This window comes from Oreochromis aureus, linkage group 6 (assembly GCF_013358895.1).
Source record: "Oreochromis aureus strain Israel breed Guangdong linkage group 6, ZZ_aureus, whole genome shotgun sequence".
Taxonomy (NCBI): Eukaryota; Metazoa; Chordata; class Actinopteri; order Cichliformes; family Cichlidae; genus Oreochromis; species Oreochromis aureus.
In genome coordinates this window covers 5,422,822-5,436,846 of record NC_052947.1, presented here as the reverse complement: position 1 = coordinate 5,436,846, position 14,025 = coordinate 5,422,822, and the positions used below count along the sequence as shown (strand labels likewise).

Here is a 14,025-nt window from a genome sequence, read left to right as displayed (position 1 = left end):
AGATGTTGCTGCATTGCAACAACGTTTTGGAGATGTGTTTCTCACCTGCCCGGTCTTACCACTCACATAAAGCACCATTTTGAAACATGCCCTGGAGTGACTGCAGTGTGGACATTGGAAAGCAGAGCGAAAGAGTGTTGGCAGGAAGAGAAACTGCGAAACCTGTTCAATAAAATGCAACAGCATTCACTTTGGTGGTACCGGGTCTTTACTACACAGACACTTGCTCTATTTTTAAGATTAGGTTTCAAACTTTTGTTTTTTAATTAAACCTATACTTACGGCTGGATCAGGTAACCCTGAACTCTCCCGTAGCAGAGTTGCTAGAATGTTGGGGGACTTCCTATGATGCACTGAGCATTCCTTCTCCATTCTCCTCTTTTCACTCATGATGCATTTGCATGCCTCATGCCACTAACTTTTGACTACTCTCTCCCATAGTATGTTTTTTGTCCTTGTTTTCCTATGTAGCAGATGGTTGCAAGTCCTTGAATTTGTTCTTTGTGTTCTTTGTATTTATTTGTAATATATTATCTTGCTACAAAAAACATAATTGCGGAGTCCCTGAAATTTTCCAAAGCCAACCAACTTTCAATTTGTTACATAAAGAAGGTGAAATGATTTTGCAGTCACATTCCAAAAGCGTCTTGTCCATCTGAACTGACCTGTAGGTGATGAGAGAATTGTTCCCAGTGTCTCTGTCAGTAGCAGACAGCGTGAGCAAAAGCTTTCCTTCCTCTGCGTCTTTCAGCAGGATGGTGCTGACGTAGTCGCTGGAACTGAACACGGGTTTGTTATCGTTCAGGTCAGCGAGGCTTACTCTGATGGAGGTGAAGTTCTGGTGTGCAAAGTCCAAAGTTCAATTTAATAAAGAACACTTTTACAAAGCAAGATGAGACATGATCCATTACAATGGATGGATGATGTGAAAATGCTCAACTTGACCAAAAGTAGACCTAATTTTGTAAAATGCAATAGCTTTTTGGAATGTTGGCTGTTTCAGGGTCTGTAAGCATTTTCTGTAGTTACCTCTCTTGGAGGGTTGCCTTTGTCTAAAGCCTTCACAGTCAGGTCATATGTTTCCCTGTTCTCCCGATCCAAAGGACCAATAGCCAGCAATGTCCCATCCTGTAACACAACACATGAAACTGCAACACACATCCAACATAATTATACTATACCTACAACATAACTACAACCAGCCCAACAGCACTCACATAATAGTGATATAATCATTTTGCCCCTCTTTATGACAGATTTTTCCATCCTATCCTAAAATATGCAGCACTGCGAACAATGTCTATACTGTAACTTTTGTTGCTGCTTCCATATACAGTGCAGTGTAGAACCCACAACTACTGTAATTAATTAATTAAGGACCTATTATGAATTTCTATTGTGAGTATGAGTTTCCTTATTTTCTGTAATATACACTAAAATAAAATAAAATAAAAATAAAATAAAGGAACACATTTTAATCACAGTATCATCAAGTCAGTGTAAATTCTAGGATATTGATCTGGTCAGTTAAGTAGCAAAGGGGATTATTAATCATTTTCAGCTGGTTTGTTGTTAATAGAATTAACATCAGGTGCTTTAGAGCAGCAACAAGGAGAGAAGCCCTCAAAACATGAATGAATGGTTTTGCAGGTGGAGGTCATTGACCTTTTGTCCCTCAACATATTTTCTGACTGTTTTTTCACTGGGTTTACATTCGACTAGTGTCCGTAGTATCGCAGTATGAGGTGACACTTGAACCCTACAGAGGTTGCACAGGTATTCCCACTCCTCCAGGATGGCACATCAACATGTGTCATTGACAGGTTTGCTGTGTCTCCAGAACAATAAAGTCTCAAGAATATGGTGGAGATTCCAGGAGACAGGCAGTTACTCTACATAGGTGGAAAGGACCATAGAAGGTGCTTAATCCATCAGCTGGACTACTATCTGCTCCTTTGTGCAAGGAGGAACAGGATGAGCACTGTCAGTCCTGCAAAATGACCTCCTTCAGGGCAGTAGTATGAATGTCTCTGAGCAAACAATCAGAAACAGACTTCATTAGGGTGGACTGAGGGCCCAACATCATCTAATGGGCCCTGTACTCACTGTCGGGCACTGTCTGTGGAGCCCAATCAGAATTTGCCATAGAATTGGGAGGTATACCACTTGTACCTTGCTGAAAGCAGATTCACCCTGAGCCCCACAAGAAAGGGTATGGAGAAGCATGGATAACATCATGCTACCTGTCTGTGGAGGTGTATCCATGGAGATCTGATGTGTTTAGAAGTGTTCCTTTATTTGTTTTTGTTTTTTTTGGTTTATGTCCACTTATACTGCATACTAAATAAGGCTCTTTTTGTGCCAGAGGTTCAGACTTCAGATTGCGCTAATATAAATGAACAGAATTAATATGTGTGTGGCAATATATAACTATCATGTCAGGTAAAGCAGTCGCTATAATAGACAAAAATGGAACTCTGGCATGTTGGAAAATGTTCCCAGCTGTTTTTTTTCTTTTGCCTCACCTCTCTGAATCTAAAGAGTGGGTGGGGGGAGATAAGGGAGAGGGTGACCTCTCCATTTAGCCCAAGGTCTGCGTCTGTGGGTGTGATGGTAAAAATTTCTCCTGGGCTTTCCTTTGAGTAATTGCCTTCAATGATCATCAGTGGGTCAGGAATGCTTGGGAATTGTGGAGAATTGTCATTGTAATCAAGGATTGTGAAATTGAGCTCAGCCGTGGAACTCAGACCATTAGTCACTTGATCCACTGCGACAACCTGAATAGAGACACAGAAAACACAGTTACAGAAACCTCCCCCCCAGGATTTTGCAAACTTTAGCTCTTAGTCACCAAGTTACTTTTTTTTAACCAAAAAAAAATTAAATTTAGCCTGGGCATTTAGTATTTGTTCCCTTTAACTTATTATTATTGTTATTTTTGCTTTTTAACATTGCACAAATTAACTACAGTAAAGTTATATTTGTACACATAAAAAGAAAATGGAAAGAGGACTGAATAATGAAAAAAATCTGAAAAATATTGCTGAACTGATTCTGTGCCTCTCATTCTCCTATTCCAAATGTAATAATTTCAAAAATGGTACAATGGCTCACCATTAGGTTATAAGTATTTATGTTTTGAAAGCAGAAAATATTTGATATGTGTATACATTAATACATGGCAATCTCAGAATGTCTGCATTTATCATTATTATTATTAAATAATATTCTATAATAATAATATGAATTAAACTAAAATTAGCTCAATGGGGATAGCTATAACCTATATAATAATCTGTATACCATTCTTTTATATTTCAAACAATAGTGTAAGACAATATAATATCACAATTTTCATCACCATGCATATGGTGTATATTTACCTGTAACAAATAGCTGTCTTTTGTCTCTCTGTCCAAGGCTACATCTCTTCTCAGTGAGACAACACCCTGCTTATTGATCTCAAAAGTGTCATTGTTGTAAAGGAAGTAGCCATTGGAGAATCCACCCTAAAAAGGAAGGTAGTTGTGTTAAATCAGATGACTTCATAACCAAAGGTAATTATTAAGAACAAATTAGGCGCATATACTGATATATCAGTACAACTGCAGAAAAACATTTTGGTCTTTTGGCACAGTAGACCAAATAAGAACCAAAACTTATCACAGCTGAACCCAGTCATGTAACTCACCTCATCCTTGTCAGTAACCTCCAGCACCAGGATGGATGCACCACCGGGCAGGTTCTCATAGACGGGCATGTGATAGATTTCCTTACTGAACTCAGGTGGATTATTATTCTCGTCCTTTATCTTCACCACCACTGAGCCATTCCCAACCAAAGAAGGTGTTCCCCCATCAGTGGCCTGAACTTTCAGGGTATACATATTCACCTCACTGTAGTCTAGAGGCTGGACCAGTCGCAGGATCCCAGTGGACAACTCCAAATCAAAAACAGCAGGGTCTGATGAAGGGCTTTGCTGAAAAATGCTGTACGTAACTATTCCATTTACACTTTCATCAGGATCTAGAGCTGATAAGGTGAGCAAGCTTGCACCCACTGACTCTGTTTCTAAGATTTCAACCTGATACTCAGCCACTGAGAACTTTGGCGCGTTATCGTTGATGTCAGATACTTGTACTGTCAGAGTGGCTGTGGCTGACCTGGCTGGACGACCCTGATCTTCAGCCACCACCAGCAGGCTGTATTCTGCCTTGGTCTCCCTGTCAAGTGCACCAGCCAAACTGACCATCCCAGACACAGGATCAATAGAAAAGCTCCCTTCTCCTCCTCTCAGTGAATATCTGATCTCCTTGTTGAAGCCACTGTCTTTGTCTGTAGCTGGAACTGCAGTAACATTGAATCCTACCTCTGCATCCTCCAGAACAGATTTGGTGACTGAGCTGGAGGAAAAAACTGGACTGTTGTCATTGATGTCAGTGACTTGGATCTCAACCACGGCACTGTCGCTGCTTGTTCCGTCAGTGATGGTAATTTCTACTGAGTAGTTTTGAGGACCTTCGTCATGGTCAAGCTTAACCTTGGTGGTGAATTCACCGCTGTCGGAGATTTTGAATTTGTCACCTTCTGTTGCAACTAAAAACACAGGAATAGCAGGATGTACTGCAAGGTAGTTAACCTGAAAGAAATACAGAATTGACAAAATCCTACTATGAAATTTAAAGTTAACTATAGCAACAACAGTGAATAGCTAAATGTAACTTGGCATTTGACACAGGGACATTTGGATGATAAAAACACTGGTTTGCACACAAATTCACTGGGAAACGTACCTTAAGAACTGCAACTCCTGGCTCCTGCTCCTCCTCTATGGTAAAATGGTAAAGTTTTTGTAAAAACTGAGGTTTTGAATCACCAGGAGCAAAAATATTCACTTGTGCTGAGGAGGAGCGAGGTATGACGCCACCTAGAGGACAGATGAAGAAGAATATTATGCTACTTTAATGATGGCAGGCATTAAGAGGTCAGCTGGTCTACTTTAAGATTATGTAACAGTAGTTGCTTCCATCTTAGTGTGGTCTATAGTGTCTTTTCTCACTATGTAGATGCCTTGCAATGGCATAAGAACTCATCTATAGTCAATACCTGTATGACATTTGCAAAAAGTTAAAAAAAACCCTTTACCATTACTGGTTTTCACTTACTATTTGGACACTGTTGCCTCCCTGATATGTCTCTAAGGACCTTTGCCTTGGAGAAAATTTTCTAACGCAACGTTTCAACTGGAGATAAATGATCAGAATTACAGCAGCTCAGCCACACTTCAAACATTCTCTGTTTCTAAGTCTGTCAATAATTACTTGTGACGTGTCCATTTGTTTCTGTTTCCATGGCACTATGTCCCACTTTTCCACTGGTTATCAAGCTCTCCCAAATGTGTTGGGGGAGCTGGTGTGGTGATACTTGAGATGGAGTTTCTTTAAAATTAAAATTCATATAGCTCAAGCATTGTTTATTAAAACAGAAACAAAAACAACCCCCCCCCCCACCAAAAAAAAAAAAAACTCACTTTGGAAGTTAAAGTTACCCAGGTGACAGAACTGTAAAATGCCTTGTTGAAAGCAATGAAGTTCTGTGAAAAACATGAATTACTCATATGAGATTAATAACCTTGGCACATGCAAGGTAGCAATTTTATGATGCTAAAGTGGAGTGATTGCTATGACATTACACTTAGGCATAGCAACTAAGAAAGCAGGCCGTGAAGTTGTGCACATATGCTGCAGTTGTGCTGCATGCCAAATAATCACAGTTGTGTAAGTTATGATTTAGTGAATGTCAGAATAAGGGATTCTGAAATTAAATAACCTATTCTGGCAAGCCATGTCCACAACCACAACAACCTCAAAAATATTAACAACAACAATAATAAGAATAATAATAACAAAATCTACCATCTTTTGCTGTTACGTAGAGAGGGAACTCCAAAATCTGGTTTTCCTGCAGGGGAATGGTTTTAGCTAGTGTAATTTCTCCGGTGTTTTCATCGATTGTGAAGTATCCTCTACTGTTCCCAAAGTCAATAGAGTATGCAATCTGCCCATTTACATCGACATCTGGATCTTCTGCCCGAACCTTGGAGTCACATAATACAAATCACAGTTTAAATGACATGGAAATAAAAAAAAGCAAAACACAAGATGATAACAGTAAAAACAAAAAATGCATGATATGCATAAAATATGATTTAGTAATGCCATGAGAAAGTGTTTATCTTTTTTAGTTGTAAAAAAATATTTTTCTGAGTTGGTATGATTGAATGCAATGCAAGTAAAAGAGTAAATTGAAGTGATTGAAAAAAATACACATGCAGTTATAGAATCTGTCCGCATGTATTATTGAGTAGAACTCACTAACCTGGACCAGCAACAATCCCTCTGTTTGATTTGCAAACACTTTTCCCTCATACACGCCGCTGGTGAATTTAGGAATGTTGTCGTTTTCATCCAGAAGAGTCACAGTAACTTGTGTTGTTGCAACATTGTTGGGTTCATGTTGCTCTCTTGCTTCTACCTTTAAAATTAGTAAGAAGAACAAAGTTGAGATGAAAGTTGGGACAAACTTTACTCTTTGAAAAACACAGTTTTTCTCCCACTTTTCAATTATTTTAGTCTGTTTAAAACTGAATGGCTCAAACTGAGTATTCAGGTTTTTTTTAAAAACATGAATTAAGACCCAGTATATACTGACAGTTGTTTTATCTTAAATCTAAATGACCTGAAATGTGATTGTTTCAGTGGTCTCTCGGTCGAGAGCTGTAGAGTTTTTCACTCTGACTGTCCCATCAGAGCTGATAGAGAAAGGAGCAGACTCTGGAATGATCCTCATTGTTCCCACAAACCCTCCCTAGGAAAAAATATGAAAATGAAGAGAGTGAATAAAAATATACATGCAGTTTTTATATATTATTAACAGCATCAACTGACAGAATATATCTCTAAATGGTATGTGTATTTTAACTGTAGACTACCTGGTCGAGATCAGTGACAGAAGCTTTGAACAGAACAGCATCAACGGGCGAGTTTTCCAGAAGTGTCACAGAGTAGCTGGGTTCATCAAACTCTGGAGCATTATCATTAACATCCTCTACGGTGACAGAGACTACTGTCTCAGTTGTCTTCATACTGTCGTCTGTTTGGGCTGCCTGAAGAGCATTAAAGCGGAGCGATATTTAGATTTAGATAATGAATAGCAGTATTTGTTCATATGAGCCGCGTTCTTAACTTTTGTGCAAATTCTATATGTAACACAAGTGAAAACTGTTTAACTGTGTTAAATTTTGGTGAGCCTTCAGCCAAGACTGAACCATTTTGACACAACAGACCTTTTTACTCTTAATGAATGCATAGATTAAAATGTCAGTACCTTGATGGTGATAGAGATCATGCTGCTGTTCATTTCCTCTCTATCGAAGGCAGCAATCACAGACAAAACTCCACTGGAGGGGTCAGTGTTAAAGTTTCTTTGATATTTGTCTGGAGAAACTAAACAAACATAAATAGTTTTTCACAGGTTTAATGTCGTATTAGTAAAAAAAAAAAAAACTGAACAAAAATGTTTTTTAAGCATTTACCACCACTGATGGTATAAGTTAAAGTCATGTTGATCCCAATATCTCCATCTTGTGCCTTTATTGCCTCTGGTTGAATGGTATAGAATAATCCAAGCTGAAGTACACAAAAAACACGAGAGTTACATTCTGTATTTCAAAGCTGCCACAGTGACGTGTCCAGAGCGTTGCTTGCGTTTTACTCTATAACAGCTAGGATGGGCCTCAAAGAACTAGCAGATTTTGACATGTTTAATTTATAAAGTGAAGATATATAAATGAAATCTGATTTGTGTTTATTTTAGGGAAAAAAAGAAAAAAAAGAAGAAAATTCTGGACTTTGGCCTGGTTTTGGCTGAGTATATCCTCTCAGAAGGCATCAGCATTTCTGAATCTTGTTTATGTTTGTTTCTTTATCTTTGTACAGTTTTATTTGCATTTACTACTGCACTGTATTCATCATGTAAACATGGCTATAGAATCAAATCAAATCTGTTTGTAAAAAAACCCCCATTTATCTTAATGACTTCAAATTCATAAGGAACATAAAATATATTATTAGAAAAAAGAAAATTTACAGATTTAATATTTAAAGACTTTGTGATTAAACACTACGTTTACAGAATTTAGATTTTGAGACTTACTTGGTTCTCTGAAATAAAAGCCTGGTACAGACTGTGGCTGAAATAGGGATTCAAGTTATCAAAGTCATCTACATTAATCACCACCGAGGCTGTGTCATTCAGTCCTTCTTTATCCTGCAGTGAAGGATAGCAAGACAATATTCATATTTTCTTGATTCAAGTAGTTCAGTTTTTATTAATATCAGTTGCTCGAAATAATTTTTAATCACCTTGGCCGTCACAGTAAAGTGGTAGTTTTGGACTGCGTTGTAGTTCAAACGTCTTTTCAACATAAACGCCCCCGAGTCAGTAACTTCAAAGTCTTCTGTGGCTGGTGCCTTATAAAAAAGCAACAAAACCACAAAACATCATCACCATGTTGTTATTGTTATTTTTTATAATGACAGATTAAATACAGACACATTAACGACGACCAGTATGAATTACCTTATGTGAAAGCTGAATTATTTATATAATTTTCACTCACATTTGCATGACAAATGTTTCTTTTTTACGTGCACAAAAAAAGAAACACAAAAATTAGTGAAGAGCTTTATTCTCAGCTAACACTGAAGTGACAAGTAAATTAACCCATGTGTTACTTCAAAAACACATACTCTCACTAGCTTTTCAAGAAATTTTAAATGTTTTTACAATGGAATATGTCACTCTGTTGTTTTCCGAAGTGGCGTCTGCATCCGTAGCTGTCACTCGAATAACCTCAGCATTCAGATTAAGTGTCTGAAAGAAGAAAAAGTTAAATCACATGCAGCCAGAGAAACATGCATGTTTTGTGGTTCCATCCTATCTTCTTAATTTTCCTCTTAAGTACACATATGATTCTCACATTTATAGAAATGTATCATGCAAGTGGTCTGAATTCCCTTTTTAACAGATTTTAGTGGCTAACCTCAGAGACATCTTTGGAGTACAGTTTCTTTTCAAATATCGGAGCGTTGTCATTGAGATCAATGATTTTCAGTGTCCGAGTGTTATTGTACTGTAAAATGAAAAAAATAATAATAACTTGACATATTTAATCTTGTAAAGTATATGCATAAATACTGAAACTTTGCAACCACAGAATATCACCCACCTTAATAGCACCATCACACATGACAGAATAATACAGGGTGGTAGCGCTCTATAAGACAGGAACACAGTGGATTACCATAAGCGAACTTTAGAATGTCTCATTTATGAATGAGTCATTTATTTTTAAACTAAACCGAACAGCATAAAAAAAAGAATAAAGATAATGAAATCTAATTAAAACTGCAGCCGATTATAATAAAACGTTGCATAATTGTAGAATTTCTTAAGTGTTGCCCATAGTGTGTGCAGCAGAATTTCACTTGAATGTTTTGATGTGTAAGACTATACGCTGCTGTTTTGTTATTTATTGCACTGATTTACATATACATTTTTTTTTTACATATGTTTTTGGCATTTTATGACAAAAGGCTCCCATGAAGTTTGTGAGGGTTTAGTATATTGGTCTTCAGCTGCAATGGGAAGATACTGTATAGCAGTCAATGGGAACTAAAAATGTTTCCTTTTCTTTTGATATTTAAAATAAGCTGTATTTATAATACATATAGAATTTCTGGGAAATAGGTTCACCCAAACTTACAGACATCGGAACATCTGCATCTAGAGGTTTCTTGGTGCGAACAACTGCAAAGGTGTCCCCAGGTGTGAAACTCAGCTCCAGAAACTCAAGGTGGGGAACAAAGATATGGTCCACTAACTTCACACTGGTTCCTGCCACGATACCCTCTATCCTCTCCACATCCCCTGCAGCATCATGGAGAATTATGAAGAATACAGGATAAACACTATAACTGTCGTTAGACATACAGTAAATGTGTAAGTATGGATAGTTTTAAAGACCAGGAGAAAAAAAAACACATTTTACTTCTTGTTTCCTTCATGCCATAGTCTTTCTGTCACAATACTGGGTGTGTGACGCAGTGTGTGTGTTTTCTGGTTAATGTTATATTCTTCAGTATTATTCCTGGTTCTGTTTCCTTGCCTCCCCTGAGTCCATGTTCCATGTGTAGTCTGCCATGTCTCTTGTGAATCTTAAGTTCTGTCTCCGTGTTTATTTCCCAGTCGTGTCTCTCGCTTCCTCTGTCTGTGTCTTAGTGTGTTGTTGTTTCCTGTTTTACTTGGATAGTCTCGTGTCCTGTGTTAGTGTTTTCAGTTTTGCTTCCTACCTCTCTCATCGTGTTAGATCAGTTCCAGCTGTGTTTCCCTCCTGTTTCTCATCCTCTCGTTACCTTCCTAGTTCTCTGTTCCAGTCTTAGGCTACGTTCACACTGCAGGCGAAAGCGCATCAAATCTGATTTTTTTGACCCTATGCGACCCATATCCGATCATGGTATGACAGTGTGAACGGCACAAATCCAATATTTTCAAATCCGATCTGGGTCACTTTCATATGTGGTACTGAATCCGATACATATCCGATGTTTTAGAAAGCAACTGCTGTTTGAACGGTCATGTCGCATTAAATCCGTCTTTTACGTCACTGACACAAGACAGATGCCAATTATCAGTGCCGGAGAAGCGCCGGAGAAGACATCGCGAACGCTTCCTGGCCATCCAGTGTAGATGTTAGTGAAACTGTTGGGAAGACAACGTGAACATTTTATTTGTACTGTATAATCTGCAGATTCTGACAGAAATCTGCAACTATCCTTTGAAGCACCGCTCCTTTCTAAAACAGCAATAAGGATAATTATTAGGTTATCTACATTATTATGTAAATAACAAAATAACTTAAAGCAAAAATTGGGAAACGTAAAGTCCGAAGTCTTTATATTAAGGGCCATCAGTCAAACAATATTGTTTGCTCTGGGTCTAAACAGAGCGCGTTGTGTGTGACATCTTCTTTTGCGCATGCGGGCCGCTTTGATCGTTCACACTAGAGCGCGTTTGCTGTCGCATTTTATTTGTAGTGTGAACAAGCAGACAAAAAAATCGGATTTGATCAAAAAAATCGAAAATGAGCATTAACACCTGCAGTGTGAACGTAGCCTTAGTTTTCCAGTTTCCTAGCTTTTGTTCTTTGTTTCTAGTTTTTGCATTTTTGCTTACTAATACTTTTATGTTTTAATATTTCTGATACAGGATTAAAGCTGTCTCCCCTAGTTCACTCCTTTTTTGAGTCCTGCATGTAGGTCCTCATCCTGCCTGCCACACAGTGCATCCTTGACACTTGTATTACTACCATCAGGCATTTATTCATTTTATACCGGAATAAAGGATTGTTGACACAGGAATATACTATGTTTGATTAATGTGTTATTAAAAAATTATAAAGTAAAGATGAAAAAAGACACTTTACCTGAATATCCTTCATTGACTTCACCCAAATATTTAGGAGGAGTCACCGCATTACAATTTATGGTTGAAGTACCTTCAGAAACAAAACCAGTGAGTTAGCACAGAGTGAACAGATTATCGATATTACATAAAACCACTATTTCTAACAGCTGATATGCAGATGTAACTGGGCATGTCCATTTTTTTATTACTGAGATTTCTTTTTCCTTTTCCTTTTTTTTTTTTTTTTTTTTTTTTTACATTCTGATACCAGGCTTTTCTTCTATCTGTGGTTCCTTCTGTGCTAAAATGATTTGCCAATATTGTTATTTGACACTTTCTTCTCTCTGATAGTGTTAACTTCTTGAAAACACCAACTATAGAACTCCACTATATTCCCATGCGTACTGACTTTATGTTACCAATTAAGATTCATATACTCATGACAACCAAGTGAAAATTTCCATTTCCATGACATCATGACTATTAGAACAGGGCATGTTGCTCCTGATATCAGCAAAGGGCCAAGGTTTAACGTACAAACCTCACCTTTTGTACGTGCTGTATGGGGTTTAATCATCATTATAAAGGCTTTTAGTTCCTTCAGTAAATAAAATCTCATATTTAATATTTAACATTTAGTATTATAAAATAACTATATAATTTGATATAATTTGAGGGCATGTAACTGTAATTTTAATAGTATGAACGTAATATTTTGTGTGATTTTATTAGCTATGATAAAGTTATTAACAAAAAAGTAGTTGATTTGGAATGCAGCAGGTGGAAAATTTTGTCAGATTTGATTGATTTCAGTGGGGATAGGTCAGTAGATAGACGAATGTTTGTTTGTGTTTATGTGTTAGCCCTGGCGACCTGTCCAGGGTGTTTGTACCCTGCAGCTCGCAGCTGGGATACGTGCCAATCCGTTCCCCATCCCACCCCCCACGCCTTGCACGACCTTGGAAAGGATAAGCGGAAGAGAATGGATGGAATAATGATTGATATCATATGAAAACCTCCTTGTTCGAAGTTAATCTTTCACTTACCAGGAATTTTTTTTTTTTTTTACCTTAGGGGATTGATCACATGTTCTGACAATAATATATAGGTATTAGTTTTAAATGAAGGATAGCATCATATATGTGTTTTATACTTTATTCCACACATTGTAGTATTGTAATAGATGTAGACTAGAACACCCAGGCACCATTAGACATTAGAGACAATAAACCAGGGGTCTCGAACTCCAGGCCTCGAGGTTTTAGATGTGTGTTGATCCAACACAGCTGATTCAAATGGCTAAATTACCTCCTCAACATGTCTTGAAGTTCTCCGGAGGCCTGGTAATGAAATAATCATTTGATTCAGGTGTGTTGATCCAGGGTGATATCTAAAACCTGCAGGCCCTCTAGGCCTGGAGTTTGAGACCCCTGCATTAGACAGACAGAGAGACCCCTCTCTCACCCTTGAAGAGGAGGGGGGCCTCCTGGGGCAAGCTGCAGCTTGTAATTAAACCCATTTCAAAGACACTCATCAAGTGTTTGTGTTCTATTAAACAAATTTCCATGACACAAACAAGACACACTGACAGGGAAAAATCTGTGAATAATTTACTCCAACACAAAACTGCAAAATCTGTTAGTAGCCTACTCAGGTCCTAATATCATGTTCAGACAACAAACACAAAAGAAACAAACAAACAATTAAAAAAAACAACAAATACTATTAATAACAAAATACACATATGAAAAATAAAAGCACTTAATTAGAATGGATCCTTACTGCTAAATAAAGCTTAATGTTGTTAGTCATATATTGGATCCAAATGCTACTTCAGTTCCCACAAACCAACAAGAACTGAGGCACCAGTGAGAGTTAAAAATAGTCTAGATTCTTTTATAGCCATTAAAATGATCAATGTAGCTTTTCTCTCACACACTACAACACAATCTTTTCTAAACTGGACTTTGAAACAAAAATACTGAAATGTGAAATGAGTTTGAAATCAAGCATTATCAGCACAATTTGCCATTGCTATAGTCCAAGCAGAAATAAAAAGCTTTATGGTACATTTAGTATGGATTACTAACAACATAGCCTGATACCCTGCAGGAGTTAATGATAGCTCAAAACGTCACTTTACTATGAATCCAGGTATCCCATTGTCAAAACTTATCATCTATAACTACACAAATACCATGTATTTCTGTTTGATTTTTGTAAGTATTGAAAAAACACATTAATGATTCCATTATCAGTATAATGTAGTATATGTATATAGTAAAAATAAGGCCTTCAGCATAGACTGAAAACAATCATCATCATTTTTCCAGCTGTTTATGGTACAAAATAACATTTTTTCCATCTATTCAGGCTGCACTCACCTATTGGACTTCCAGTGATGACACAAACAAATATGGATAGAATGAGGACCAGACAAATCTTACTCAACATGTCCATGTCGGTACAGTTGTTTTTCCCCAAACCTGAAAACCGACA

General features: G+C 37.4%; 1 protein-coding gene across 1 annotated transcript in view; it reads right to left on the bottom strand.

Moving 5' to 3' along the window:
- LOC120440702 (protocadherin Fat 4) overlaps positions 1-14,025 on the bottom strand; it is a 27,504-nt gene extending 13,479 nt beyond the window's left edge. The window contains exons 1-20 of the mRNA XM_039613832.1: positions 13,911-14,025; positions 11,546-11,617; positions 9,827-9,990; positions 9,290-9,337; positions 9,104-9,193; positions 8,848-8,934; positions 8,424-8,531; positions 8,215-8,328; positions 7,595-7,688; positions 7,387-7,505; positions 6,992-7,165; positions 6,739-6,867; positions 6,379-6,534; positions 5,916-6,096; positions 4,794-4,927; positions 3,692-4,639; positions 3,384-3,509; positions 2,526-2,777; positions 1,030-1,128; positions 666-838 (exon numbers count right to left, since the gene is read on the bottom strand). Coding sequence (XP_039469766.1) covers positions 666-838; positions 1,030-1,128; positions 2,526-2,777; positions 3,384-3,509; positions 3,692-4,639; positions 4,794-4,927; positions 5,916-6,096; positions 6,379-6,534; positions 6,739-6,867; positions 6,992-7,165; positions 7,387-7,505; positions 7,595-7,688; positions 8,215-8,328; positions 8,424-8,531; positions 8,848-8,934; positions 9,104-9,193; positions 9,290-9,337; positions 9,827-9,990; positions 11,546-11,617; positions 13,911-13,986 — 3,344 coding nt within the window. The 5' untranslated portion in view covers positions 13,987-14,025. The remainder of the gene's footprint in view (positions 1-665; positions 839-1,029; positions 1,129-2,525; positions 2,778-3,383; positions 3,510-3,691; positions 4,640-4,793; positions 4,928-5,915; positions 6,097-6,378; positions 6,535-6,738; positions 6,868-6,991; positions 7,166-7,386; positions 7,506-7,594; positions 7,689-8,214; positions 8,329-8,423; positions 8,532-8,847; positions 8,935-9,103; positions 9,194-9,289; positions 9,338-9,826; positions 9,991-11,545; positions 11,618-13,910) is intronic.